The following is a 27840-nucleotide window of genomic DNA, read 5'->3' on the forward strand; positions in this document are numbered from 1 at the left end:
ACTGTGCCTCTGGGTTGATCTTCCCTCCATTCCGCTCCTTCTTCTTCCTTTCTCTCCCGTTCCTGTGTTTTGCCCTCTCGGCCTCTCCCTGCCCATCCTCTCCCTCCCCATCCTCCAGCTCACCCATCCTTTCCTTCTATTCCTGCTCTTTCTTCCTTTCCTCCCTTTCCTCCCTCTCCCCTTCTATCTCCTCCCCTCTCTTCCTCCATCCTCATTCACCCTACCCCCACATTACCCTCCTTCACCTTACCCTCCCGTTCCCTCTCCTTTCTCTATTTCCCTTTCCCCATTTCCACCCTTCTCCTCGGTGGACCCTCTCCACCCCCTCTCCCATTCACTCTCTCCACCCCCTCTCCCATTCACCCCTCTCTCCCCTACACCTTCACTCCCCGCTCCACATCTCCCTCATTTCGCCACTCATCCTCTTCTTCGTTTTCCCTCTCCCCCTTTACTGCCTCTTCTTTCCCCTCTCTCCCTCACCCCTTCACTCTCTCTTCCCCCTCTCCGCTCTTTCCTCACTTCCCCCTCTCCCCTTCTCCACTGCCTCTCTCCCCAACAACCCCCCTCCTCGGCTCCCGGTCGAGCGCAGCCTCATCACATGACAAAGCCGATCATGGCTTTATTTCCGCGTTCACACAGCTCGCCAGTCTGAACCGTTCTCCCGGCTTCTCCCTTCCCTCTCTCTCTCTCTCTCTCTCCTTTCCGTTTCCCCCTCCGCAGTTGTAGGGTTGGGATCTCTCTCTCTCTCTTACCTGAATAGGAGAAAACGAAAAGAAGGCAGCAGCAGCAGCAGCAATAAAGGAGATACGAGCCTGCTCCTTAAAGCGAGGGGGGCTCTCAGCAATAACATGCTCACCCGAGTGAAATCTGCCGTGGCCAATTTCATGGGAGGCATCATGCCGGGCAACGCCAGCGCTGAACATATCAATGGCACCGAGCTGCCCATGAAATTTCCTTACAGCAGGCCGGAGTTCCTGGGACTCTCGCCGGATGAGATCGAGTGCTCTGCAGACCACATCGCAAGACCCATCCTCACGATAAAAGAAAACCAGAGGCTGCCCTGGTCAACGGGCTACGCAGAGTGAGTAACGCACACTACTAGCCAAAATTAAATACATTAATACATAATATTTTAATGTCCTTTGATGGTTGACAAAGCTCCTCAACAGACGTGCCTGGCTTTAAAAAATAACAATCGTGCAGGTTTTCATTTTAAATATACATAAACCTCAATGCAGCAAAGATGACTCTATTGCTAATCCATTTTGTCAGTGGGCTTTGAGGGTCTATTTATCCATAAATGTAACCATATGTTTAATGTAGCAGCAAACGCAGGGGAATATAACGGCGAGGTTCAATGCAGAGTTACTAAATATTATAATATTTTTGATTCCCATATCGTTTGCCTAAAGATGAGACTGAAGTAAAAATCAGTGTGAACGCAGTTGAATATAATGGTGAGGTTCAAAGCGGAATTTGAACTGAATATTTCATTTAAAAAATAATAATTTGTCTGAAATATAAGATCAAAGTATTCAATGGATGTAATCCCACGAATGTGGGGGGAGGGAAATTTTACTCGTATCCTGGTGAAATGACCATCTGTTTTGCTGGGTTATTGAATCTGGAATTGGAGCGACTGCTGGAGGTGAACGATTGTTTATTTATGATGTCGGTGCATTTTTTTTTAAAAGACGCAATGGGTTTGGTGAGGGGGGGGGGAGAGAGAACGAGAGAGAAATAATGAATGCAAGTGGCTTCAACACGGCTCAGATGTTGTTTCTGGAAGATTACGGATGTAAAACAGGGGGGTCAGATCCCCGCAATTTGCTCCTTATTCTAACGCTGTATGCGTAAAGGTGACGTGTGGTTGGAAGGCACACGGGACTGTTTCCGCTATTAAAGGTTTGCTGCTGCTATCGGCATCAGCGGCGGCTCCAGCCAGCGTTGCTGTAACGTCGCTCCTTTAAGGCATTGGCGTGGCGGATTGTGTTACCTGTTAAGGTGTGCACACGAGCGCCTCTGCATACGTCCTAATTCCACACCCCGTCTCCTCCCACAACCTGCATGGCCATGGTGGGGATTATAAACGGCATCTTTGCTTCAAAGCTGCCCGTTTTATGCATGGAAAACAAGGAACTGGTTCCCACTCTTCCATCTCCACTCCCCCCCCCCCCCCCCCCCCTCCACACTCCACTCCCCCCCCCCCATCCCATCTCCACTCATCCCCCCCCATCCCATCTCCACTCATCCCCCCCATCCCATCTCCACTTCCGCCCCCCCCCATTCCATCTCCACTCCCCCCCCCCCATTCTATCTCCACTCACCCCCCACCTCCCCCCCCCCCATTCCATCTCCACTCATCCCCCCCCATTCCATCTCCACTTTCATCCCCCCCCATTCCATCTCCACTCATCCCCCCCCATCCCATCTCCACTCCCCCCCCATCTCATCTCCACTCATCCCCCCCCCCCATTCCATCTCCACTCATCCCCCCCCTCCCCCCCCATTCATCATCCATCCCATCTCCACTCATCCCCCCCATTCTATCTCCACTCATCCCCCAACCCCCCCCCCCCCACCCCCCCCCCATTCCATCTCCACACCCCCCATTCCATAGATAGACACAAAAAACTGGAGTAACTCAGCGGAACGTGCAGCATCTCTAGAGAGAAGGAATGGGTGACGTTTCAGGTCAAGGCCCCTTTTTCTCGCCTAAAAAATCGCCTAAGTGGGACAGACCCACAAGTGTACGGGATGATCACTTGTCGGTGCAGACTATGTCTGATCTAGCGCTGTGTCTCGAAAGTCTAAGCTAAGGAATTGCAGATGCTGTTTTGTAAAAAAAACACAAAGTGGCGGAGGCAGGCAGCATCTCTGGAGGAGAAGGATTGGCAACGTTTTGGTGGAAGGTTGATGAAGGTGGTTGAATTGATGTATCTGTAAGCATTTGGAGTAAGTCATCAGATTGCTAGCCCACTGCGTCAGAGGTAAGATGAGGATTTTTTTCAATGCAGCGTTATGATCTGGAAAGTGCTGCCTAACAGGGCAGTGCAAACAGATTCAATAGCACAGTGTAAAAGGGAAAGGAAGAATGATTATGTTTTAGTATAGAGATACCGGGCCAAAACAGGCCCTTCGGCCCACTGGGTCTGCACTGACCAATGATCCCCGCACAATAACACTACATACTAGGGACAATTTACAATTTTACCAAGCCAATTAACCTACAAACCTGAACGTCTTTGGAGTGTAGGAGGAAATCGGAGATCCTAGAGAAAACCCACTCGGGTCACAGTCCGTACAGACAGCAGCCGTAGTCGGGATTGAACTCTGGTCTCTGGCACTGTAAGGCAGCAACTCTACCGCTGTGATATCCTGCAGCCTAATTTGCTGTAACAAAGTGTCCACATGTGCTCAATAAACCAACCTCATTGAAGCAACAGCCAAGAAGGCACTCCAACTCCTCTTAGTCATCGAGTGATACAGTGTGGAAACGGGCCCTTTGGCCCAACTCCCCATACCGGCCAACAATGTCCCAGCTATACTAGTCCCACTTGTCTGCGCTTGGTCCATATCCCTCCAAACCTGCCCTATCCATGTACCTGTCTAACTGTTTCTTAAACGATGGGATAGTCCCAGCCTGAAGTACCTCCACTGGCAGCTTGTTCCATACACCAACCATCCTTTGTGTGAAAAAGTTACCCCTCAGATTCCTATTAAACCTTTTCCCCTTCACCTTGAACCTTTGTCCTCTGGTCCTCGATTCACCTACTCTGGGCAAAAGACTCTGTGCATCTACCTGATCTATTCCACTCATGATTTTGTACACCTCTATAAGATCTCCCCTCATCCTCCTGCCCTCCATGGAATAGAGACACAGCCTACTCAACCTCTCCCTATAGCTCACACTCTCTAGTCCTGGCAACATCCTCGTAAATCTTTTCTGAACCCTTTCAAGCTTGACAATATCTTTCCTATAACATGGTGCCCAGAACTGAACACAATATTCTAAATGCGGTCTCACCAACGTCTTATACAACTGCAGCATGACCTCCCAACTTCTATACTAAATACTCTGACTGATGAAGGCCAAAATGCGAAAAGCCTTTTTGACCACCTTATCTACCTGCGACTCGACCTTCAAAGAATCATGCACCTGTACTCTTAGATCCCTCTGCTCTACAACACTACCCAGAAGCCTACCATTTACAGTGTAGGTCCTGTCCTTGTTCAACATCCCAAAATGCAGCACCTTACACTTCTCTGTATTAAATTCTATCAACCATTCCTCTGCCCACCTGGCCAATCGATCCAGATCCTGCTGCAATCGTTCACAACCATCTTCACTAAACCACTAACTTTTGTATTATCAGCAAACTTGCTAATCTTGCCCTGTATGTTCTCATCCAAATCTTTGATGTAGATGACAAACAGTAACGGGCCCAGCACCGAACCCTGAGGCACACCACTAGTCACAGGCATCCAGTCTGAGAAGCAACCTTCCACCATTACCCTCTGCTTCCATATCCATTCAGCTATCTCTCCTTGGATCCCATGCGATCTAACCTTCCAGAGCAGCCTACCATGCGGAACCTTGTCGAATGCCTTACTGCAGTCCATGTACACAACATCTACATCTCTGCCATCATCAACCTTTTTGGTCACATCTTCAAAAAAAATCTATCAGATTTGTGAGACACGACCTCCCACATACATGCTGACTATCCCTAATCAACCCTTGCCCATCCAAATGCCTGTATATTCTATCCTTTGGAATACTCTCCAGTAATTTACCAACTACAGATGTTAAGCTCACTTGCCTATAGTTCCCAGAATTTTCCCTGCAGCCCTTCTTGAAAAGGGGCTCAATGTTTGCCACCCTTCAGGTTTCCGGCACCTCTCCTGTATTTAAGGACGACTCGTAAATTTCAACCAGGACTCCCACAATTTCCTCTCTAGTTTCCCGCAATGTCCTCTGATATATCTGATTAGGCCCTGGAGATTTATCTACCTTCAAACATGGCAGTATCTTCAGTACTTCTTCGACGGTACAAGACACTTCCAGTGACTGCTCCAATTTCCTCTGTCCTATTGGCTTCTTGGTAAATACAGAGGAGAAATACTCATTTAGGACCTTGCCCATCTCCTGTAGCTCCACATAGAGGTGACCGCTTTTATTCCTGAGAGGTCCCATTCAATCTCTAGTTACCCTTTTACCTCTTATGTAGTTGTAAAATCTTTTGGGATTGTCCTTAATGCTACCCGCCAGAGCTATCTCCTGGCCCCTGTTTGCCCTTCTGATTTCCTTTTTTAGTTTACTCCTTAGTTCCTGAAATTCCCCCAGTGATGCGCTTGATCCCAGCTGCCTATACCTGTCCCAAGCATCCTTCGAGTTTTTGACTAACATCTCAATTTTCCTTGTCAGCCAAGCTTCCTTACGTTTGCCTGCTTTGCCCTTCACTCTAACGGGGACGCACGCATCCTGAGCTTTCTTCAGTACAGTTTTAAAAACATCCCACGTGGCTGATGTTCCTTTCCCATCCAATAACCTGTTCCAGTCAACTTGAGCGAGACCTTCTCTCATACCCTCAAAGTATGTACCCTTACCCCAGTTGAGCATTTTAACACGTGGACCCTCTCCGCCCCTATCCATAACTATCTTAAACCTAATCGAAAAGCTAAAAGGCTCCTCCACACACACTTCATTAACTTGCCCTTCCCAATTTCCCAATACTAGATCCAGCATTGCCCTCTCACATGTGGGGGCCTCCACATACTGTTTACGAAAATCTCCTGGAGCACTTTTGAGGAATTGCACCCCATCTAAACCCTTCTGCTATGATTTTCTCAGATTATATTGGGAAAGTTAAAATCCCCTACTTCAACAACCTTATTTGCCCTGCAGCTGTCTGCAATCTCCCGGCAAATTTGTTCTTCTAATTCCAGTTGACTATTCAGGGGTCTGTAGTACACCCCCAACAAGGTGATCATCCCTTTCAGCTCCACCCATATAGCCTCACTAGATGAACCGTCCGTAATGTCACCTCTGAACACAGCGGTAACATCCTCCTTAACCCACAATTCAGCTCCCCTCCTCTTTTTCCCTCACCCCGTCTCTCTTGAAGTTCCTGTACCCCGGAACATTGAGCTGCCGGTCCTGCCCCTCCCTTAACCAGGTTTCAGTCATGGCTACAACATCCCAGTCGCTCGTACCTGAAGAGACTGAGGACATTTAGCACGTCCCCGATGACCCTTACAAACGTCTACTGTGCACCATAGAGGGCATACTGTGGGGATGCATCACAGTTTGGTTTGGGAACAGCTCTGCCCAAGACCTCAAGAAATTGCAGAGAGCAGTAACTGTAGCCCAGTCAATCACACAGACCAAACATTCCCACCACTGACTCCATCTACACTTTGCATTGTCTCAGAAAAGCGGCCAACATAATAAAATACTCCTCCGTCTCAGTCTGAAGAAGGGTCTCGACCCGAAACATCACTCATTCCTTCTATCCAGAGATGATGCCTGTCCCACTAAGTTACCCCAGCATTATGTGTCTATCTCCCTGTCCCACCCCGGCCAGTCCCCCTTCTCCCCACTCCCATCCAGCAGAAGACACAGAAGCTTGAAAGTATGCAACACCAGACGCAGGAACAGCTTCTTCCCCTCTGTTATCAGGCTTCCGAATGGTCCTTCCATAAACTCGGGTACTGTCCGATTCACCTCTACCCCATTGTGGACATTGGACTTTGTCTATGGAACTGATGCACTACAATGCTGAGAACCATATTCTGCATTCTGTACCTTCCCCATTGCATAACCTATTGTACTTGAGTTTGATTTGGTTGTATTTATGGACAGTATTATCTGTTTTTCAGTGTACCTTAGTACACGTAACATTAATAAACCTAAACCAAGTTAGCTGAATGGCCTCCTCCCTTCAATATCACTCCTTGCTTCTTTTATGGTTGTTAATTGATTAAGGTTGATGGGCAAAATTTTTCTCAGAGAATTGAAGTCAAACCGGCAAGAGATGTTCTCGATGGTAAACAGATTCGTAAACCCAGTACTCAATAGATAACATAATAAACGGAACGGCAACTGAACCATCCTATCAAAGAAACTAGTGAGCCATCCTGACCTACCATCTACCTCATCAGAGACCCTTGGACTATCTTTAATCGGATTTGATCTTGCACTAAACATTATTCCCTTTATCCTGTATCTGTACACTGTGGAAAAGCTCGATTGTAATCATCTATAATCTTTCCGCTGATGGGCACAAAATGCTGGAGTAACTTAGCGGATCAGGCAGCATCTGTGGAGAGAAGGAATAGGTGACGTTTCGGGTCGAGAAACACCATCAGACTAGTCTTTCCGCTGACTGGTTAGCGCGCAACAAAAAGCTGTTCATTGTAACTCAGTACTGGTAGCAATAATAAATAAACTAAACTGGATCTGGCTACACGGTCCTGGCTATAAAGTGTGGAGCAGATTGACGCTCCAGTGTGGTACTGAGGCAACTCCGCACTGCATGAGTTTCCATCCTTCAGATAAGCCTCGGTGCCCCCTGCCCATTGGAACAGATCCGATGATGCTTGAGGCAGAAAAGGGATTGTTTTGAGGTCATTATTAATCCCGCAACGTCACTAATACAAACAGTTAATGTGGTTGCTTTCTGTGTAATATTGTTGTGTAACTATTGGTTGCCAATGAAACTTCAAAAACAACTCGCAGTAACACGGAATTTATGTGAGCAGGTGATCGCTGGTCGGCATGGACTCGGTGGGCGAAGGGCCTGTTTTCATGCTGTATCTCTACACAAAACTAAACCTTCCCAGGCAACATGTTCCAGATATCCAGCATTCTCTTTTTTTTTAAACAACTAACTTATCAAAAAATCTCATCCCAGTCCCCCCCCCACCCCCCCCACTCTTCTCCCCTCTCCCATCAGGCCAGGGGTACAGATGTTTGAAAACTTACACCTCCAGATTCAGGGACAGTTTCGACCCGGCTGTTATCAGGCAACTGAACCGCCCTCTCACCAGCTAGAGAGCCGTCCTGACCTCCCATCTACATCATTGGAGATCCTTGGATTATCTTGAATCGGACTTTACTGGACTTTATCTTGCACTAATAATTATTCCCTTTTTCCTGTATTTGTGCACTGGGGATGGCTTGATTGTAACCATGTCTTTTTGCTGACTCGATAGCTCGCAACAAAAAGCTTTTCGCTGTTCGTCAGTACACGTGACAATAATAAACTAAACCAAAGATTCCCGTTTAATCTCCAATCTTTCACATTAAAACAATGGTTTAATTGTTTTTAAAACCAGGGGAAAAAAGTGAGTTTAACATCAATGCTGCTCGTAAATTGATTCTCAAATAATTTGCACAAATGTTTGTGGGGCATATTTAAAACCAAGATGGAATGAGTTATGGGTAGTGGTAGTAGTACTTTGTTACCAGGTCAGAGAGAAATATGAATAATTAAAAAGCTGTCTGGATTTGCAACAGAATCCATTTTGTGTTAATGCTACTGAAATAGATTAAAAATAATGCATGGATTTGTTTTGGTGGTGTGCAGTGCAGTATGGTCAGTATCTGATTTAATTTTTTGAATTGCTGATCCTTGATTGTCATCTAACTCTGTACAGTGTCAAGTGGTGGCAGCGGTAGAGCTGCTGCCTCACAGCACCAGGGAACCAGTTTCGATCCTGACTATGGGTGGTATCTGTATGGAGTTTGTACATTCGCTCTAGGACTGTGTGGGTTGTCTCTGGGTATTCCAGTTTCCAAAGATGTGCAGGTTTGCAGGTTAATGTGGTGTCTGTAAAAATTGTTCCTAGAGTGTAGGATGATTAGTATACGGGTGATTGCAGGTCGATACGGACTCGATGGGCTGAAGGGCCTGTTTGCATGCTCTATCTATAAACCAAACTAATAAACTATTTTTTCTTTAAAGATTAAGTATTAATCTTTTGCGTTGTTACGATAAGCGCCCTATAAATGTTAACCCTGATATCCCACATTGAGGAAGGACCATTATTTTTATTTTTTTTATTTTATTAGAAGTTAATACAGTACAAAACAGTACAGTGGAACCTAATTTTAGGTGCCAACTATGTCATACTGTAATGCATTCTATGTACAACCTCTAGTTTTATGTTATGAGAAGGAAGTAAGCAAGACAAGAAAAAGAAAACAATAGAAAGAGGAAGAAGTGGAAAAATAGATGGTAGAGAATAGAAAAACGTGAAGTGTGTATATAAAAAAGAAAAAAAAAAGAGAAAGTGGAAAGTGGAAATAGGAGAGAAGGCCCCTTGAAAGAGAATTTTTCAAATCTGTATTCGGAGATGTAGATCTATCCACGTCATGAACTGAAATCAGCGATCTTTACGGTACCGCTGCATCACATGATTCCAAAAAGTCGATGAAAAGGAGACCAACTCCTTAAGAATTGGTCATATTTATCTATTAGTCGGAGTCTCATTTCTTCAAGGCGTGCTATTAACGGGAGTCCATCATATTCCTAATCCACAGGACCATTATTGACGAGTATTATTAACATAGATCACCAGAGGTAGTAATGACTACAAATCGGTGAGGAAAAATATCTGAAGTCTAACGAACAGGGGTATCTCAATAGGATCTCTGTAGCCGTAGCACTGTCCTATTTCCTTCGCTCCATAGATGCTGCTGCACCCGCTGAGTTTCTCCAGCATTTTTGTGCACCACTGTGCATGGAGCCAGTTTGAAAATGTGTGTTCTGGAAATAACAATATATGACAAATAAGGATTATCTCCAATGAAGTGCAGAGTCCAGTTGCCAGAAGACATTGGCAGCCACTGAACTGATTTACTTATTTTGTCACTGCATTATGATTTAGGAAAAGGGACAGTAATATGTTGTATGGCTGAGAGGATTTTGCCATTTTGTTTCCTCCCCGTGTAAATTTAATTCTATATATTTAAACCATATGGAGAAGCAGAGGAGATAGCTTTAAGGTAATTTGGGACAGATTTAAATAGGAACCTGAGGGGTAACTTTTTCACACAAAGGGTGGTGGGTGTATGGAACGAGCTGCTGGAGGAAGTAGTTGAGGCAGGTACTCTCACAATGTTTAAGAAACGTTTAGACAGGTACAGGGATAGGATAGATTTAGAGGGATATGGGCCAAATGCAAGCAGGTGGGACTAGTGTAGATGGCACATGTTAGTTGGTGTGGGCAAGTTGGGCTGAAGGGCCTGTTTTCACGCTATTCAGCACAGTCCTGACCTAGTTTTGTGCTGGCTGCCACCAAGATGGTGTCTGATAGAGCATCCATTGTAGCCAGGGTCCGCAGGGGGAGGAGTTGCTCTACTGTTAGCGACTGAAGGACTGGTGATGGAATCTAGGGAGTGGGCAGGGCTGAAGATGTCCTGGTTAGGTTGCTCCTCGGCCTTGCCAAACTGGCCATCCACAAGTCACAGTGCCAGGTCGAAGAGGGCTTTGCCTGAGCCAGATGCTTGTCACTTTACCGGGGGTTATGTCCATGCCCGGGTGGTGTTGGACAGGGACATAGTTATACAGTAGTTACTTAGTATATTTGTAACATAGTTGTTGGGAATTTAGTGACTGACTGACGTAGTGATTTTGTAATATGGTGGTGGGTGTGTCACCACAGCTGTTGTATTGTGTTCGTAATCAAATAAATTATTTTTGATGCCAAACAAAAGATGGTGTTGGAGTGTGGCGACTCTGTGTGCTGGACCCAGAAGAGGATCTGCTATCTAGTACAATTATTCCACTCATTAACCCACTCATTTCTGGGGTCATTCTTGTAAACCTCCTCTGGACCCTCACCCGAGCCAGTGCATCCTCAGATATGGTGCCCCAAATTGCTCACAATACTCCAAATGCGGCCTGACCAGTGCCTTATAGAGCCTCAACATTACATTTCCTGTTTTTATATTCCAGCCCTCTTGAAATAAATGCGAGTTTGCAGGTCGATTGGCTTCGGTGTGTAGGAGGATAGTGCTAGTGTATGGGGTGATCGCTGGTCGACACGGACCCGGTGTTACGAAGAGCCTGTTTCTGTGCTGTATCTCTAAACCTCGTTACACATGACAATAATAAACTCAACTAAACTCTACCATCTGTTTCCAAAGTTCTCACTTAAATAAAAAAAGGGGTGGATATTGGTCACGCACCTAATAGGGAAATGGACACAGAGTGCTGGAGGAACTTAGCGGCTCAGGCAGTATATCTGGAGAACATGGACAGGTGATGTTTCGGGTCAGGACCCTGCTTCCTTGATCCTGGTAAAGGCCAGCAACAGTGCATGTTCCAGCTGGACATCCGGTGGCGCTGTTACTGGTTGCCTCCGCCTTTAGTCTGGTATCTTTTTAATTTTTTGTTATGTTTGAAGTATGTTTTAAAATTTTTTTTATTTTTTTTTATGTTGGGGGAAGAGGGTACGGTAAGGGGTAACCGCCCTTCAGTCGCTTCCTGCAGAGGGTGCGACTATTATTTGAGTGGCGTCCTCGACCCCCACCCCACAGCCTACCTACTGGATTGGTGCGACCTTTCCTGCCGGGACCGACCAAAGCTCCAGCAACGGCGGTAAGCGCTGGATACATCGCGGAGCGGGCGATGCCTCACCTGGGATCGCCGTTTGGAGCTCCGGAGTGTTGGGCCTGCTGCATCGACATCGCGGCGCTCCCAACGCGGGCAGCGCTGACCAACATCGCGGAGCCCTGCGACCCTTTGTCGGGGGTCCCAAGCGTGAATCTCCGCCCAGCTCGGCCTGTGGACTTCAGGAGCCGCGGACTCTGGTGGGAGGTGGCCGATTTAGAGGTCCGGGCCACTGAGGATGTTCTACCGTTCGACGTCGGGGTTCCATCATTCCCGGCGAGAGGGCCTGAACATCGGGCCACCCGTAGCGGCGACTACAGCGTGCTCGGGAGGCCCCGACCACGGGTGAACATCTGGGAAGATCAGCGAGGAGGTTGACTGGACTTTGGTTCCTTCCCTCACAGTGGGGAACTTTGGTGCCACTGTGGGGATGTTGTGTCGTGGGCTGTGTTTTGTGCTTTCTTTTCCTTTTTATATTTATTTGTATGACTGTAAGGAAAATAGCATTTTGTTGTCTCTTAATTGAGACAATGACAATAAATTGAATCCAATCCAATCCAATGTTGCAAATAAATGTCTATAGGGTGCTCGTTGCCCTTGGGTCTTGTGCCAATCAAAGGTAAGTTCTGGTAGAAATAACAGAAACACTTAATCGGGTCATAATTATATCTTGTTGTAATTTACTTTCGCAGCTGGCAAAATATAATGCGTCATCTTGTAGCGGTGGAAATCACGGAGACTGCAAAAGTCTCTTGATACAAAGCATAAGGAATCTGCTGTCCCTGAAGATATGACCTCCCTGTTACTTTCTATAGAATCACAAAGTTAATGGAACAAGAAAGCGGATTATTTATTGGCTTGGGCATGATAACCAGATAAACCTCTCTCGGCGCTGTCATTGCTGTTTGCGTTTCACTGTCTAATTCCAGTCACATTTCCACCCAGCTGCTGGTTGTTATTCTGTGGTCTGACCTGATTATGGTTCAATCTCTGCCACACCACCAAATTCTCTTTTTTGAATGTTTCAAGCCTCTTGATTCACTATTGAGGCGTTGTTAGTTTAAATGTGACCTTGTGTTTGCTGTTTGCTATCAAAGAGAAATAGTCTGCTTCTATTTGCATTTCTGACCACTTTATTTATGCGATCAGGAGACTGTCTGTTTTGGATGAGTGCAGCAGGAACTAACCTGGTTCCTAAATGCCAAGAATAACATTATAGTTCATGTAAAACAAAACACACGCACGAAATGCTGGAGTAACTCAACGGGTCAGGCAGCATCTCTGGAGAGCGTGGATAGGTGGTGTGCGGTGTATGGTCGGTGTGGTAGAGACCCAGTTCAACCCCGACTACGGGTGCTAGCTGTACGGAGTTTGTACGTTCTCCCTGTAACCACGAGGGTTTTCTCCAGATGCTCCGGTTTCCTCCCGCGTCCCAAAGACGTGCAGCTTTGTAAGTTAATTGGCTTTGGTAAAATTGTTTAAAATAATCTTGAGTGTGTAGGATAGTTTTAGTGTACAGGGTAATCACTGATTGGCCCAGAATCGGTGGACTAACGGGCCTCTTAGTAAACTTAAAAAGGTCGGGACCCAAAACATCACCTATCCTTGTTCTCCAGAGATGCTGCCTGACCCGCTGAGTTACTCCGGCTCTTTGTGTCTACTACAGTGGTTCCCAACCTTTTTTTGGCCATGCCCCACCTAATCACCTCTAAGATCCTGATGCCCCCCCCCCATGTGGTGATATATAATTCTTATCATTTAAAAAGTGAACTCCGTTTCAGCTGAAGAAGTTTTTCGGAGCCCCGCGCGATGTCGGGACCAGCTCCACACAACTCCATACGGCTCTGGCGATCGAAGTGGGACCAGCCCCGCGAGGCCGTATGGCTCAAGCGACCACGTTAGGTCGCGCTTGCCGCATGGAGTCGCATGCTCATGGGACAGGCCCTTTAGGTCGCGCTGGCCGCATGGAGACGCATGCTCGTGGGACAGGCCCTTTACTTCCACAGCCCACTTGTTTGTCACTTAATTAAGTTTGTTCTCTGCTAAAGAATTCACATTTACTTCATAAAGTTGTTGCCTAACAAAAGTCCATTGTTGAAAAAAATGTGATCTACTTTTGGAATAGACCTAATGAGTAAGGACAAATTAATAAATATATTTAGTGGCAATAATGTTCATTAGTAGAATATTTTCTTCTTGTCGTGTGGAATACCCAATGTGCACTAAATCTCCTTCAATGTATAAGTAGTCGTTCTATAAGATGTATCAAGGTGTAATGATTTGAAGCTTTCCTCATGTAACTAATTACCACATTCATTGAATTCATTGCCAGAGACAGCTGTAGAGACCGTGAATTGATATTTTTAAGGCAGAGGTTGACAGGTTCTTGATTAGTACAGGTGTCAGGGGTTATGGGGATAAAGCATGAGAATGGGGTTGAGAGGGAAAGATAGACCAGCCATGATTGAATGCAAGAGTAGACGTGATGGGCTGAATGGCCTAATTCCACTCCTATAACTTATGAACTCACACACTCTAAGGTGATCTTCTATCAATAGTTGCTTCCATTTTAGTTGGCCTAGCAATGAAGCTGATAATGTGAGCTTAGTTTTAGATTTGTTTAGAGATACAGTGCAGAAACAGACCCTTCGGCCCACTGAGTCCATGCCGACCAACGATCCCCGCACACTAATACTATACTACACAAACTAGGGAGAATTTACAATTTTACCAAGCCAGTTAACCTACAAACCTGTATGTTTTTGGAGAGTAGGAAGAAACCGGAGCTCCCTGAGAAAACCCACGCAGGTCATGAGGAGAACGTACAGCTCTGTAGAGACAGCTCCCGTGGTCAAGATCGAACCCAGGTCTTTGGCGCTGTAAGGCAGCAACTCTACTGTTGCGCCACCATGCTGAGCTGTGTGGTTTTGGAACTGTACGGAATTGTAATCCACTGTGACTTGAGCAAAGTGCCTCCCCTTTTCAGACTCCTCGGAGCTTGCGATTAGACTTTCCATTTCTAAGTTTACCATCAATTCCCTTTGAAAGAACTTATTTTAGTTTAGGGTTACAGCGCTGAAACAGGCCCTTGGGTCCATGCCGTCCAGCGATCCCCGCACACTAGCATCATCCCACACATACTGGGGACATTTTACAATTTTACCAAAACCAATTAACCTACAAACCTGTACGTCTTTGGAGTGTGGGAGGAGACGGGAGCACCCGGAGAAAAGCCATGTTCTGGAATATGTTCCACCCCCAACATTCAGGAATTGCATCTCATGGAATATAAACTATCCGGAGTTATGCCGCAATTAGGAATTTAATTGTTCTGTTTTGGGACTTTTAGACTAATACGTTGACGACACAGTGACACGTTGTTGCTACCTTATGATGCCAGAGACCAGGTTCGATCCTGACCACGCATGCTGTCTGCACGGAGTTTTGTACGTTCTCCCTGTAACAGTGTGGGTTTTCTCCTGGAGCTTCGGTTTCATCCCACATTCAAAAGACATGCAGGTTTGTAGGGTAATTGGCTTCTGTTAATTGTCCCTAGTGTGTAGGATAGAACTAGTGTACGGATGATTGCTGGTCAGTGTGGACTCAGTGGGCCGAAGGGCCTGTTTGCATTCTGTATCTCGAAACAAAACTCTTGGCTCTTGATTCTTGGTAAGGGTAAAAGTGTCATATTTACAGGAAATTTTAAAATAATTCGCAAAGCTCTCAAATTTCCCAAGATACAGTTGAAGAACCTCATGTGGGGGCCTAACTGAAGTAACATGATAGCTTATGATAGTTTAGCCAAAAGTACATTTGTCTTTATTCTCCTTCTATCTCCAATGTGTAACTCTATTATTCCATAGATGTTGAAATCTGTGGTCAATAGTCCAGTTAGCTTAGTTTAGAGATATAGCACGGAAACAGGTCCTTTGTGGCCTATCGATCATCGCTGACCAGCGATCCCTGCACACTGGCACTATCCTACACACTAGCGACAATTTACAATTAATTATTTTTAATCAAAGCCTAGTTAACCTCTCTACGCCTTTGGAATTGTAGCTGCCGTTATTGTAACTGTTGCTGAATAAAATATCAACATTGGTAGATAGGAGGTAACCTTGTCAGAGATTTTCTGAATCGTGGACAAAAATGCTTTTGGCAAGAGAATCAGTGCGGCAGTCTAATAATAAACGGGAAATGCTGAGTTATGAGAGCCTGAGATTGTGTATTTCAGTGGAAATTGATGAACTGTTTTCCAATGCATATCCACTGTACCCCAATAACTGCTCCGCAGCTTTGCCTCTCTTGTAGGTTTATGGGGACCACCCCCTCTATTGGCCTTTTACCATCTTCAACGTATTCCTTTATAATTTCCCCCACCCTATACAACATTAATGAATTGAATAGAATAGAATAGAATAGAATCTTTATTTGCCACGCAACCAGTGTTGGTGGTATGTGGGTTCGGTACATGATGGTACACTGCTTTAGTCACATTAACACGTATAACAACACAGATCATAGTAATAAAGTGCATCCATACCAAATCACAAATCTCACCAACAGAACATAGTGCAAATGAACAGACAAAGACCATAGACAAGACACTATATACATCAAGAGTCCTTAGTGTTGTCTGTTATTGGAGGGAATTGAGTGTTCTTATTGCTGAGGGGAAGAAGCTGTTTTTAAAACGGGTGGATATTGTGGCAAGTGACCTGAGGAGCCTCCTTGAAGGGAGAGACTGGAAAAGGTGATTTGCTGGGTGGGGGGGGTCCGAGATGATCTTTATTGCCCGTTTTGAGGTACGTTGGAGGTAAATGGAATGGATTGAGGGGAGCTGGCTGCTGAGTCATGGCCACCATAACCGTCTGTTTGGGGGGGGGGGGGGAGTTGATGGTCCTGGAGGCCTTGGAGACAATGCGCTATAATCTGTGTAGTGAGTGACTGTCAGTGTTTTCGTACCAGACTGTGATTGAGGAGGTGATGATGCTTTCGATAATGGATTGATAGAAACGGACCAGGAGGTGTTTGTGGACTGTGAACTTTTTGAGCTGTCTGAGGAAGTATAGGCGTTGTTGTCCTTTCTTAATGATGTGGTCTGCGTTGATGTGCCATTTTAGATTATTGCAGATATAGGTGCCCAGAAACTTGAATGAGTTTGTGGAGTTTATGGGATGGGAGTTGACATGGACCGGGGGTTTGGGGCTTTGTTTGCGTCTGAAGTCTATGGTGATTTCCAAGGTTTTTGATGTATTAAGCTGGAGGTTGTTCGGCCATCTTGAAGGGAGAAAGCTTTCTGAAGCTTTATAGTTTTAGCGAAACAACATTTTAATTTCAAAATAGACTTTATTCAAGTAATAAATATATACAATACAGGAGCGGTGCAAAAAATTCATCTGACATCCTCGGAGGTTATACAAACATTCAATTTTGTTAGCACAAATTTATCCCCCACGCTTGCTACTCATGTGGCCCACTGGCGTAGAATTCCTTCCCTTATTTTTGAGGGGCTTCAACATGGACACACACCTCTCAGTCCTCTGATTCCACGCCGGCCATCGATCGCCCGTTCACACTAGTTCTGTTATCTCACTTTTGCACCCAACTTACATTCTTGTTAAATTTTCCCTACTCTATAACAACATTAATGCTGGGCTATCGTGAATAGACATTCTGAAGCTAGTTAGTTATAATTTAAGAGAAACTGAATCCATGCCGACCATCGATCACCCTGTACACTAGCACTATCCTACACACTAGGAGTCATTTATAATTTACAGAGGCCAATTAACGTGCAAACCTGTGCAGCTTTGGAGTGTACATCTTTCGAGTACCTGAGGTACTCCATAAAATCCATACTGTCACGGGTAGAACGTACAAACTCTGTACCGACAGCACCCCCTAGACGGGATTAAACTCGGCTGTCTACCGCTGCATCACTGTCTGTCCTAGTGGAGCTGTACATGTTCTTTATTGACGGCACAAACAGTCAAAAGTAAACCGCAGTCTTGGTACAGCAATGTAACAGGAGTCATGCCGTGTAACACAAGGCTCTAGTGGTGTGGGTAGGATTCGGACCACAGGTGCTGTTTGTGTGAGCTTTGCACCTAATCCCTTGTGATTGTCTTTCCCCAGAGCCTCTAGTTTCCTTCCACCTAAAGAAGTGTTGGTAAATTGAGTGGCTCCTGAAATTAGGTTGGTAGCAAGAGAATTGGGGAGATTGTTGGTGGTTTGGGGCAGGGAGATGGGGGATAGGGGGGTGGGAGGAGAGGACATGCAGAGGTGCAGCAGCATCTATGGAGCGAAGGAAATAGGCAGCGTTTCGGGCCAAAACCCTTCTTCAGACCCGAAACATTGCCTATTTCCTTCGCTCCGTAGATGCTGCTGCACCCGTTGAGTTTCTCTAGCATTTTTGTGTACCTTCGATTTTCCAGCATCTGCAGTTCCTTCTTCAACACGTGCAGAGATGCCCCATTTCTACCCAGCAGAAGATGCCTGCAGCCCTGCATCTGCTGGAAAATCCATCCCATCCCTCCAGTCTCCCAAACATTTGTTCGCATGTACGGGGTGTCCATAATTTGGGCATTTGTAACACGGGAGGGCCCTCTACCTGTATGTGAAAATTGGGAGGAATTGGTATAGAAAGTTCTCTGGGTGTAGATTGATTTGTATAGGTAAGAAAAATGAACTTTCGATACTGGTTTAAACCAAAGATAGACAGAAATTGCTGGAGTAACTTAGTGGGTCTGGACAAAATGGATAGGTGGTGTTCGGGTTGGGACCCTTCTTCAGACTCATTGTAGGGTGGAGGAACTGGAAGCAAGAAAAGAGCAGGACAAATCAGGGCCGGCAACGGATGACCTCAGGTAGGGAGGTTGCCTGATAGGCCGATTGTGGTCTGGGAACGGTGTGACCCCAAGAGGCATACATCGTTGTCAACTATGGAACAGATTAACTGAGTGGGGAAGGGGAAGAGGTGTTTGTATAAAGGTACCTAGAATGAGAGAAGTGAATGATCATCCCATTGCGTTGTAAACCACCCAAGGAGATGTGATGTGCCTTCAGCAAAGTGCCTCCCCTTTTCAGACTCCTCGGAGCTTGCGATTAGACTTTCCCTTTCTAAGTTTACCATCAATTCCCTTTGAAAGAACTTATTTTAGTTTAGGGATGCAGCGCTGAAACAGACCCTTCGGTCGATGTCGTCCAGCGATCTCCGCACACTAGCATTATCCCACACGTACTGGGGACAATTTACAATTTTACCAAAACCAATTAACCTACAAACCTGTACGTCTTTGGAGTGTTGGAGGAGACGGGAGAGCCCGGAGAAAAGCCATGTTCTGGAATATGTTCCACCTCCCAACATTCAGGAACTTGTGTTCCTCTAATTTATGTGTGGCCTCAATCTGGCAATGGAGGAGGCCCAGGTCAGAAAGGTAAGGGGGATGGAAAGGGGAGTTAGAATTTTGGATTTTGATATGGAGATGGTGTAATGAGCAGCCACATGACATAGGGGCAGAATGAGGCCATGCGGGTCCACTTTGCCATTCGATCATGGCTGATCTATCTGTCCCTCTCAAACCCATTCTCCAACCGTCTCCTGTAACCTTTGACGTCCTTTCTAATCAAGAACCAATCAATCTCCGATTTAAAAATACCCAATGCCTTGGGCTCCACTGCCGTCTGTGGCGATGAATTTCACAGATTCACCTTCACCTTCAGCCATCAAGGAAGGTGAGTGAATGTTGTAATTCCACACATGGACTTGTTTTGTCAGATCCTCAACAACATCACGTGCCCAGGCAGCAAGGTGATGGAGTGCCCCGACCATTATAAATGATAAATGGCTGCAATCATTCACCTCTTGCACTCCACATGTATTGTTGTCCTTTGCTTCTCTGTTCTTGCAGAAATGTGTGTTCGATTTGATTTTCATAGGTTAGTTATTAAATCAATAAAATTATGAATATTTCATATCATGTTGTGCTTCCTTGCTAGACAATGCATTCGGAGCATTCTAATTCTACTTTCCCTCAGTAGCTGCATCACATCACATCAATTATGCTGTTAAAGAATACCATTAGACACCATTTTTCTTCTTCTTTATTTACTATTCATTGGGTAAAAGCTTTTTCTGCAGCCCTGCTAATCTTTTTGTTCTTGATTGCAGAAGTAAGTCAGGTGCTCCAATTATCATGGCTTTATCTAGGCTATGAGCTAAACACAAAGTGCTGGAGGAGCTCAACATGTCAGGCAGCCTCTGTGGAGGGAAAGGACAGGGGATAGTTTTTATTTAGAGATACAGCGTAGAAACAGTCCCTTCGGCCCATCGAGGGAACACTGACCACGATCACCCGTACACTAGTTCTAACCTAGACAATTTACAGAAGCCAATTTACCTACAAATCTGCATGTCTTTGGGATCCGGAAAAACCCCACGCGGGAAAACATGTAAACTCCACACAGACAGCACCCGTAGTCTGGATCGAACCCAGGTCTCTCGTGCTGTAAGGCAGCAACTCTATCGCTGTGCCACTGTGGGCCCTCGCCCCTGGGTTGGGATGCTTCAGTCTGAAGAAGGGTCCTGATCTGGAATGTTGCCTGTCCATTCCCTCCTCAGATGCTGCCTGGCAAGCCGTGATCCTTTGACTTCTATAAAATGTAAATTGTCCCTCGTGTAGGATAGTGCTAATATTTCAAAGGTTTCAAATTTCTTTTATGGTCACGTGTACCAATTAAGGTACAGTCATATTCAAATTACCATACAGCCGTACTTTAAAAAAAAAAAACAAGACACAACAAGAAGGGTCTGTTTCAGCGCTGTATCCCTAAACTAAAATAAGTTCTTTCAAAGGGAATTGATGGTAAACTTAGAAAGGGAAAGTCTAATCGCAAGCTCCGAGGAGTCTGAAAAGGGGAGGCACTTTGCTGAAGGCACATCACAACTACATAAAAGTTAACATAAACATCCGCCACAGCGGATTCCCCACATTCCTCACTGTGATGGAAGGCTTCTTCCTTCTTTATTCTCTCACAATCGTGGCAGTCGAACCATCCGTTGGGGCGGTCGAAGCTCTCGCAGCTGGCAGTCGAAGATCCCGCGTCGGGGCGATCAAAACTCCTGCAGTTAGAGCTCCCGTAGTCGGTCTCTAATCAGGGACCGTGAGCTCCACGATGTTAATGTCCGCAGGCTCCCGCGGTTGGAGCTCCTGAAGTTGGTCTCCAGCAGAGGCCGCTAACTCCTCGATGTTAGGCCACAGTGCGGTCGGAGATATGATACGGAAAAAAAATTGCATCTCCGTCGAGATAAGAGATTAAAAAAAGAAGGAAGAGACATATAGACTGTTGGCGAGGCAGCCATTGCTGGCGCCACCTAGTGTAATGTACAGTGTGGTCACTGGCCAGCACGGGCTCGGTGGTCCAATGGGAATTTTTTCGGGCTGTATCTCTATAATCTCCAAGGTGAGGAACCTTCTGGTTCCAATATGTACTGTTCTTGTTATACCATCTGTCACTATACCATGTCTTAAATGGGGCTGATCATGCATCATCATTCAGATGATTCGCAAATGAAACTGGTCCAATGAAAACACTAATGCATACCAATAACCAGATTCCCCTTGTGATGTAGAGACAAGGAACTGCAGATGCTAGTTTACGAAGAAAGACACAAAGTGCTGGAGTGACTCAATGGGTCAGGCACCATATCTGGAGAACATGAACGAGTGATGTTTCAGGTCAGGACCAACTCAATCAAATTCATGGTTTGAAAGGTATAAATTAAGGACTTAATTGCACCTAGTATAGAAGTGAGATTGACCCACTGACCAAATGGTGCCAGCACAATAACCTGGCTCTCAACACCAGCAAAACCAAGGAACTGATTGTGGACTTTGGAAAGGGTAGGATAGGGACCCACAATCCCGTTTATACCGTCTTCTACCGCGGGCGCGGTATGGACTTACCATCTCCCCTGGAGGGGAGCTTCGACCGCCAGCCCTGCAGACGGCGGTGCTTCCGGCTGCGGCACGGCAGCTACTTTAAAACTTTGACCGCCGGCCTGCGGCCTACACCAGCCTGAAGCCGCGGTCTCTGGTTGGCAAGAGCCGATCCTGGACTCACCTTGACTTTGACATTGTCCCTTACCATCTGGACGCCCGCAGCAAAGGCTGTGGAGGGTGGAGGTCCCGAAAATGGAGGAGGACTGGCCAAGTTCTGTGCCTTCCACCACAGTGATGATTGCTGTGGTGGATGTTTGTGTAACATTTTTATTGTGGTTGTGTATTCTTTATTATTGAACCGCTGCTGGCAACCCAAAATTCCACCGACCCTGGTTGTGTGGCAATTAAATTATATCAATATCAATGGTGGAAAGGGTCAAGAACTTCAAATGTTGGGTCCCAGATGTGCTGGTCATCCAAGCAATTTCCACCTCTCCACCATTCTGGAGGGCTGATGCAAACACTGATGGGCTAAAAAGGGAGCAGGTTTCCAGACTTCCTTAGTATACGGAGAGTTGGTATGTTAAAGAGATTCTTCGGGCTGGCGTCTCAGTGCTCACTGGTTGCATCATGGCTTGGTTCAGCAACTCACTCAGCTGCGTGGGCCGAAAGTTGACTCAGTGCCCAGTACATCATGAGCTTTGACCTCCCCAGGGTCGAAGGGACCATATTCAAGTGTCGTTTCTTAAAAGGCTCTAGCATCATCAAGGCCACCAAATGCCATGCTGGTTTCATACCATTTGAAGCTATCAGGTAGAAGGCACAGCCACCTGAAATCTGGTACATCCAGGTCATGACCTCTCTCTTCCTCCATCTTGCAGAGACTAATTCAGCCACATCAAACAAACTCTGTTTTATAACATCCTGTTACACCCCTCCCCCCGAAAAAGTGTGTGGCTTTCAAGGATATGATTGACAGGAGAGATATATCTATACATTTTTATAAAAAACTAATATACACTTATTTATATTGATATATAGAATTCTCTGCATCTAGACTCAGCCGAGGGAGAGACTGAGTAAGATCCCAAAATCACAGCCGTAAGTGATAGCGTTTTATCTAAAATCAATATCCACAGTCCACCAAACAGGCTAAGTGGGTGCATTATGGGGTGAAGGGATGCCTTCCAGAACTTCAAGCCAATGCACCCCAAGCCAATGGATTCTTGGGCAGTGAGTAATCAAGCCTTTCAACTGGCAACTCACTCACGGCTACCATTTGTAGTTGAGTCACAGCTTTCCAACTTCTATTTCAAGCAGGGTATAAGGCCATCATTTGCAGTAAGTAGTGCCTTACCACTTGAAGTAGGGTGCAAAGCCACTAAATTTGCAGTAAGTGACCTGTCCCTCCTCCATCTTGCAGAGACTGCACCCCACCACATTTCCGGGTTTAAGTAGTCCCCCCCAGAAAACTGTGGCACACCCAAGGAGTGATTAGCAGTGAGAGTTGCCTTTCAACTTCAAAAAATGCTCCCAACACTTATTTTTAATTGAAGGGAAGAAGTTCTCTGCCTCTCTGCTTCATGCCAGGACCATTTGCAGTAAACTAATGGCAAAGCACCCAAGCGTACAGTGATAACGTTTTATCTAAAATCAATGCCAGTGCAAACAGGCCAGTAATTTGCAGTAAGTAGTGCCTTTTTTCAAGCCGCACCCAAGCCACCATTTGCAGTAAGAAGTGCCTTTCAACTTCAGGCCAAATCCACACGCCACCATTTCCAGTAAGTAGTGCCTTTCAACTTCAAGTCCCAATTTGCAGTAAGTAGTGCCTTTCAACTTCAAGCCACCATTTGCAGTGCCTTTCAACTTAATGCCAAAGCCCCCAAGCTACAATTTGCAGTAAGTAGTGCCTTTCAACAATCAAGCCAAAGCACCCAAGCCACCATTTGCTGTAAGTAGTGCCTTTCAACTTCAAACCAAAATTTCCCAGTAAGTAGTGCAGTCAACTTAAGCCAATTCAACTTCACGCCCCCATTTGCAGTAAGTAATGCTTTTTAACTTCAAGCCATTGCACCCCCCCCCCACCATTTTGCAGTAAGTAGTGCCTTTCAACTTCAAGTCAAAGCAACCAACCTAGCCATCATTTGCAATAATAGTGCCTTTCAACTTCAAGCCAATGCACCCATGCTCCCCATTTGCAGTTAGTGCCTTTCAACTTCAGGTCAAAGTTCCCAAGCCACCATTTGCAGTAAGTAGTGCCTTTCAACTTCAAGCCAAAGCAATCAATCCACCATTTGCAGTAAGTAGTGCCTTTCAATTTCAAGACACACCCAAGCCAAGCCAACCAGGCAACACCCAAGCCACCAGGGGAGTAAGTAGTGCCTTTCAACTTTATGGAGCGCTAGTATGAACCATTTTAGAACCAATAGACATTTTTTTGCAAGCTTTAGAACTAATAGAGACCAATTTTTTGCAAGCTTTAGAACCAATAGAGACTTTTTTTGCAAGCTTTAGAACCAATGGACATTTTTTTTGCAAGCTTTAGAACCAATAGACAGAACCAAAGCTTTAGAACCAATAGAGACACTTTTTGCAAGCTTTTGAACCAATAGACATTTTTTGCAAGCTTTAGAACCAATAGACATTTTTTTGCAAGCTTTAGAACCAATGGACATTTTTTACAAGCTTTAGAACCAATAGACATTTTTTTTTGCAAGCTTTAGAACCAATACATTTTTTATTGCAAGCTTTAGAACCAATAGACATTTTTTTTGCAAGCTTTAGAACCAATAGGCATTTTTTTGCAAGCTTTAGAACCAATAGACATTTTTTTGCAAGCTTTTAGAACCAAGAGACATTTTGTTTGCAAGCTTTAGAACCAATAGAGACACCTTTTGCAAGCTTTAGAACCAATAGACATTTTTTTGCAAGCTTTAGAACCAATAGACACATTTTTTGCAAGCTTTAGAACCAATAGACATTTTTTGCAAGCTTTAGAACCAATAGACATTTTTTGAAAGCTTTAGAACCAATAGACATTTTTTTTGCAAGCTTTAGAACCAATAGACATTTTTTGCAAGCTTTAGAACCAATAGAGACACCTTTTGCAAGCTTTAGAACCAATAGACATTTTTTGCAAGCTTTAGAACCAATAGACACATTCTGCAAGCATTTTAGAACCACTAAGGGCACTTACATTTGAGTTGACATGTGTTCAGTGTTATTCACAGCTCAGAGAAATGTGACCCTCTGCCTACATTAATATCTCTGTCTTTTTTCATCAACGGGAAAAATCCTCGGCACACATGCGGCTGAGGGGGGCTCTGAGCAAGGTGGCCAAAAATGACGGCCGTAGGTGCCGGCGTTCTCTCGGAAATCGCAGCACAGATCGCCAAAACCGGTCAAGAACAGAGTTTTAGTAATATAGATATATATGTATGGTCTATGCTCTATAGACACACTGAACTGTTCTGTATTTATGCTTACTATATTCTGTTGTGCTGCAGCAAGCAAGATTTCATTGTCCTATCTGGGACACATGACAATAAGCTCTCTTGACGAGGATGTGAAAATGGGCTAATATGTAGAATATTGTGAGCGAGTGTGATCGATGGTCAGCATGGACTCGGTAGGCCGAAGGTCCTGTTTCTATGCTGTATTTCTAAATGTACTCTTGACTCATTGCCCCCTTTCACACTAAAATGTGCTGTGTAAATATAATTAGTGTAATAAAAAAATCCATCCATGCAGTGAAGTTCCCTTTAACCATGGTGACACTGTTGGAAATAACTGTCAATGGACTATGGATATCGACAGTGGGGCCAGTCCTGCTACCGGTCATTTTGACACAGATTTTTCACATTTTATTCATGCAACTACATTCATCATGCTGACGATGATTGGAGCCAATGATTCAATGATACTTTATTGTCACGTGTACCTAGCAACAGTGGAATACTTTGTTTTTGCAAATTACCCGGTAAAATGATACTGTAGATAAGCACAATCACAGATAGGTAGAGAAATGCAATGATTATAGTGTAAGAATAGTAGACATCACAGAGACAAGCCTGACACATTGCTGTCCCAAGACACTTTGTGGTTTACTTTGAGGGTTTGTGCCTTCAATAAAGAGTATGTACAGCTCCACGAGGGCGGCACAGTGGAGCAGTGGTAGAGTTGCTGCCTTACAGCGCCAAAGACCCGGGTTTGATCCTGACTGCGGGTGCTGTCTGTACAGATTTTTTACGTTCTCCCTGTGACCGCATAGGATTTCTCCGGGTGCTCCAGTTTTCTCCCACACACCAAAGACATACAGGTTTGTAGGTTAAATGGCTTCGGTAAAATAGCAAATTGTCCCTAGTGTCTGTAGGATAGTGCTAGTGTATGGGGCGATCGCTGGTTGTCACGGACTCGGTGGGCCGAAGGGCCTATTTCTGCGCTGTATCCCTAAAGTCTGTATCTCTAAAAGTTAAAGAGTCTCCATGCTTCTGGTGCCAACTTGTGTCCTTCAAGTTTCAAAGTTCTTAGTAGTACAGAGTCTTATCTTGGCCTTGTTGTCCTGGAGGCACTGGCTCAGCATTGTAGTGGTCAGCCTGGCCTGGCAATGCTGTCACTCTTCTCCACCGTTCCGCGACGCTGCAAGCCATGCCCTCTCTCGGCCTCAGTGGATCGTCCAGCAGTGTCCGATCCCTGCACTCCCAACATTTTCTCTTTTACTTTCTACTATTTCTCAACGTTGACGCGAGTGTAGGAGGGAACTGCAGATGGTGGCTTACACCAAAGATAGACACAAAACGGTTTAGTAACTCAGTGGGTCAGGCAACGTCTCTGGAGAAAAGGAAGAGGTGATGTTTCGGGTCGAGACCATTCTTCAGACTGAGAGTCAGGGGAGAGGGAGACTAGAGCTATGAAAAGATACAGAACAAATCAGAGCCGGCATTGATGGCCATGAAAATTTGGAGCCCACAATGGTCCATTGTTGTCTGTGTGAAGAGGCAACATGGTGAAGTGAACAAGTGATCAATACTGTGCTCTTAAGCCGGGGAAAATGCCGGGATAAGTACGGCAGATTTAAAAGATAATTACCTAGTAGTCATGACACTGAAATTGTGCAGCAGCTTCTGTCAATTCACTGCAGGGCTGTTATAATTTGGACTCCTTGTATAGATGTGATATTTGAAGGCAGAAAGGAAATTAAATTGTGAAGATAAGACAGTTATCTATGTGTAGGAAAGAACTGCAGATAGTTTAAAATGAAGATAGACACAAAATGGTGGAATAACTCAGCGGGACAGGCAGCATCTCTGAAGAGAAGGAATGGGTGACGTTTCGTGTCGAGACCCTTCTTCAGACTGATAGTTATCTGCTATCTAGCACAGGTTATTCATGTTTTTGCAATTTCAGTCTATTTGACATTGACTATGTTCTGAGTTGCATCTGATATGAGGTTTGGGCTAAATTATGCTGCCAGTCACTCTTCACTGATGTCCATTCCATTATGTTGTGCCTGATCTTGAAAATAACTAGAAGCAACACACAAAGTGCTGGAGGAACTCAGCGGGGCAGGCAGCATCTGCGGAAGGAATGGATAGATGACATTTCGGGTCGGGACCCTTCATCATTTGTTTTACCCCACTAGAGCCCTGCTCTATCTCCATATGAAGGGGGACATTGTGGCACAGCTGCGAGAGCTACTGCCTTATAGCGCCAGAGATCTTGATCTCAGGTACTGTCTGTGCGGAGTTTGCACGTTCTCCCTGTGCCCCCACGGGTTTTCTCCTGGGGGCTCCGGTTTCCACCCCCAACCCAAAGACATACGGATTTGTAGGTTAATTGTCCCTCTGTAAATTGTCCCTAGCGTGTTGGGCACAGAACTAGCGGGGACGGGGTGATCGATGTTGGCGAGGACTCGCTGGGCTGAAGGGCTTGGCTCCCATGAGTAGGAAGGAACTGCAGATGCTGATTTACACCGAAGATAGACACAAAATGCCGGAGTAACTCAGCGGGTCAGGCAGCATCTCTGGAGAAAAGAAATTGGTGAAGAAATTCCATAATGTGTCTCTAAACTAAACTAGCTCTGCATTTGCTGACTGCAGTGAAAGCAAAGTGTAAGGTTGAGAGGTTTAAGTCCTCCCTCTGATAACTGGGAATCTCAGAAACTCCTGACTTGACTCGCTATTGCAACATATTTCACAGTAGGCGACTGTTAGTTTTATCCGCTTGTAATGTTTCCCCTCCTCCGCCACACCGGCCTTGGTATTGTGTCTGTTTGT

At 45.4% G+C, this 27840-nt stretch overlaps 1 protein-coding gene across 1 annotated transcript in view; it reads left to right on the forward strand.

The window, feature by feature from the left end:
* The first annotated feature begins 615 nt into the window (after positions 1-615).
* ppm1h (protein phosphatase, Mg2+/Mn2+ dependent, 1H) overlaps positions 616-27840 on the forward strand; it is a 105436-nt gene continuing 78211 nt past the window's right edge. Inside the window, exon 1 of the mRNA XM_055650666.1 lies at positions 616-1081. Within this exon, the coding sequence (XP_055506641.1) occupies positions 849-1081 (233 nt within the window). The 5' untranslated portion in view covers positions 616-848. The remainder of the gene's footprint in view (positions 1082-27840) is intronic.

The sequence above is a fragment of the Leucoraja erinacea genome, chromosome 19 (genome assembly GCF_028641065.1).
Source record: "Leucoraja erinacea ecotype New England chromosome 19, Leri_hhj_1, whole genome shotgun sequence".
Classification (NCBI taxonomy): Eukaryota; Metazoa; Chordata; class Chondrichthyes; order Rajiformes; family Rajidae; genus Leucoraja; species Leucoraja erinaceus.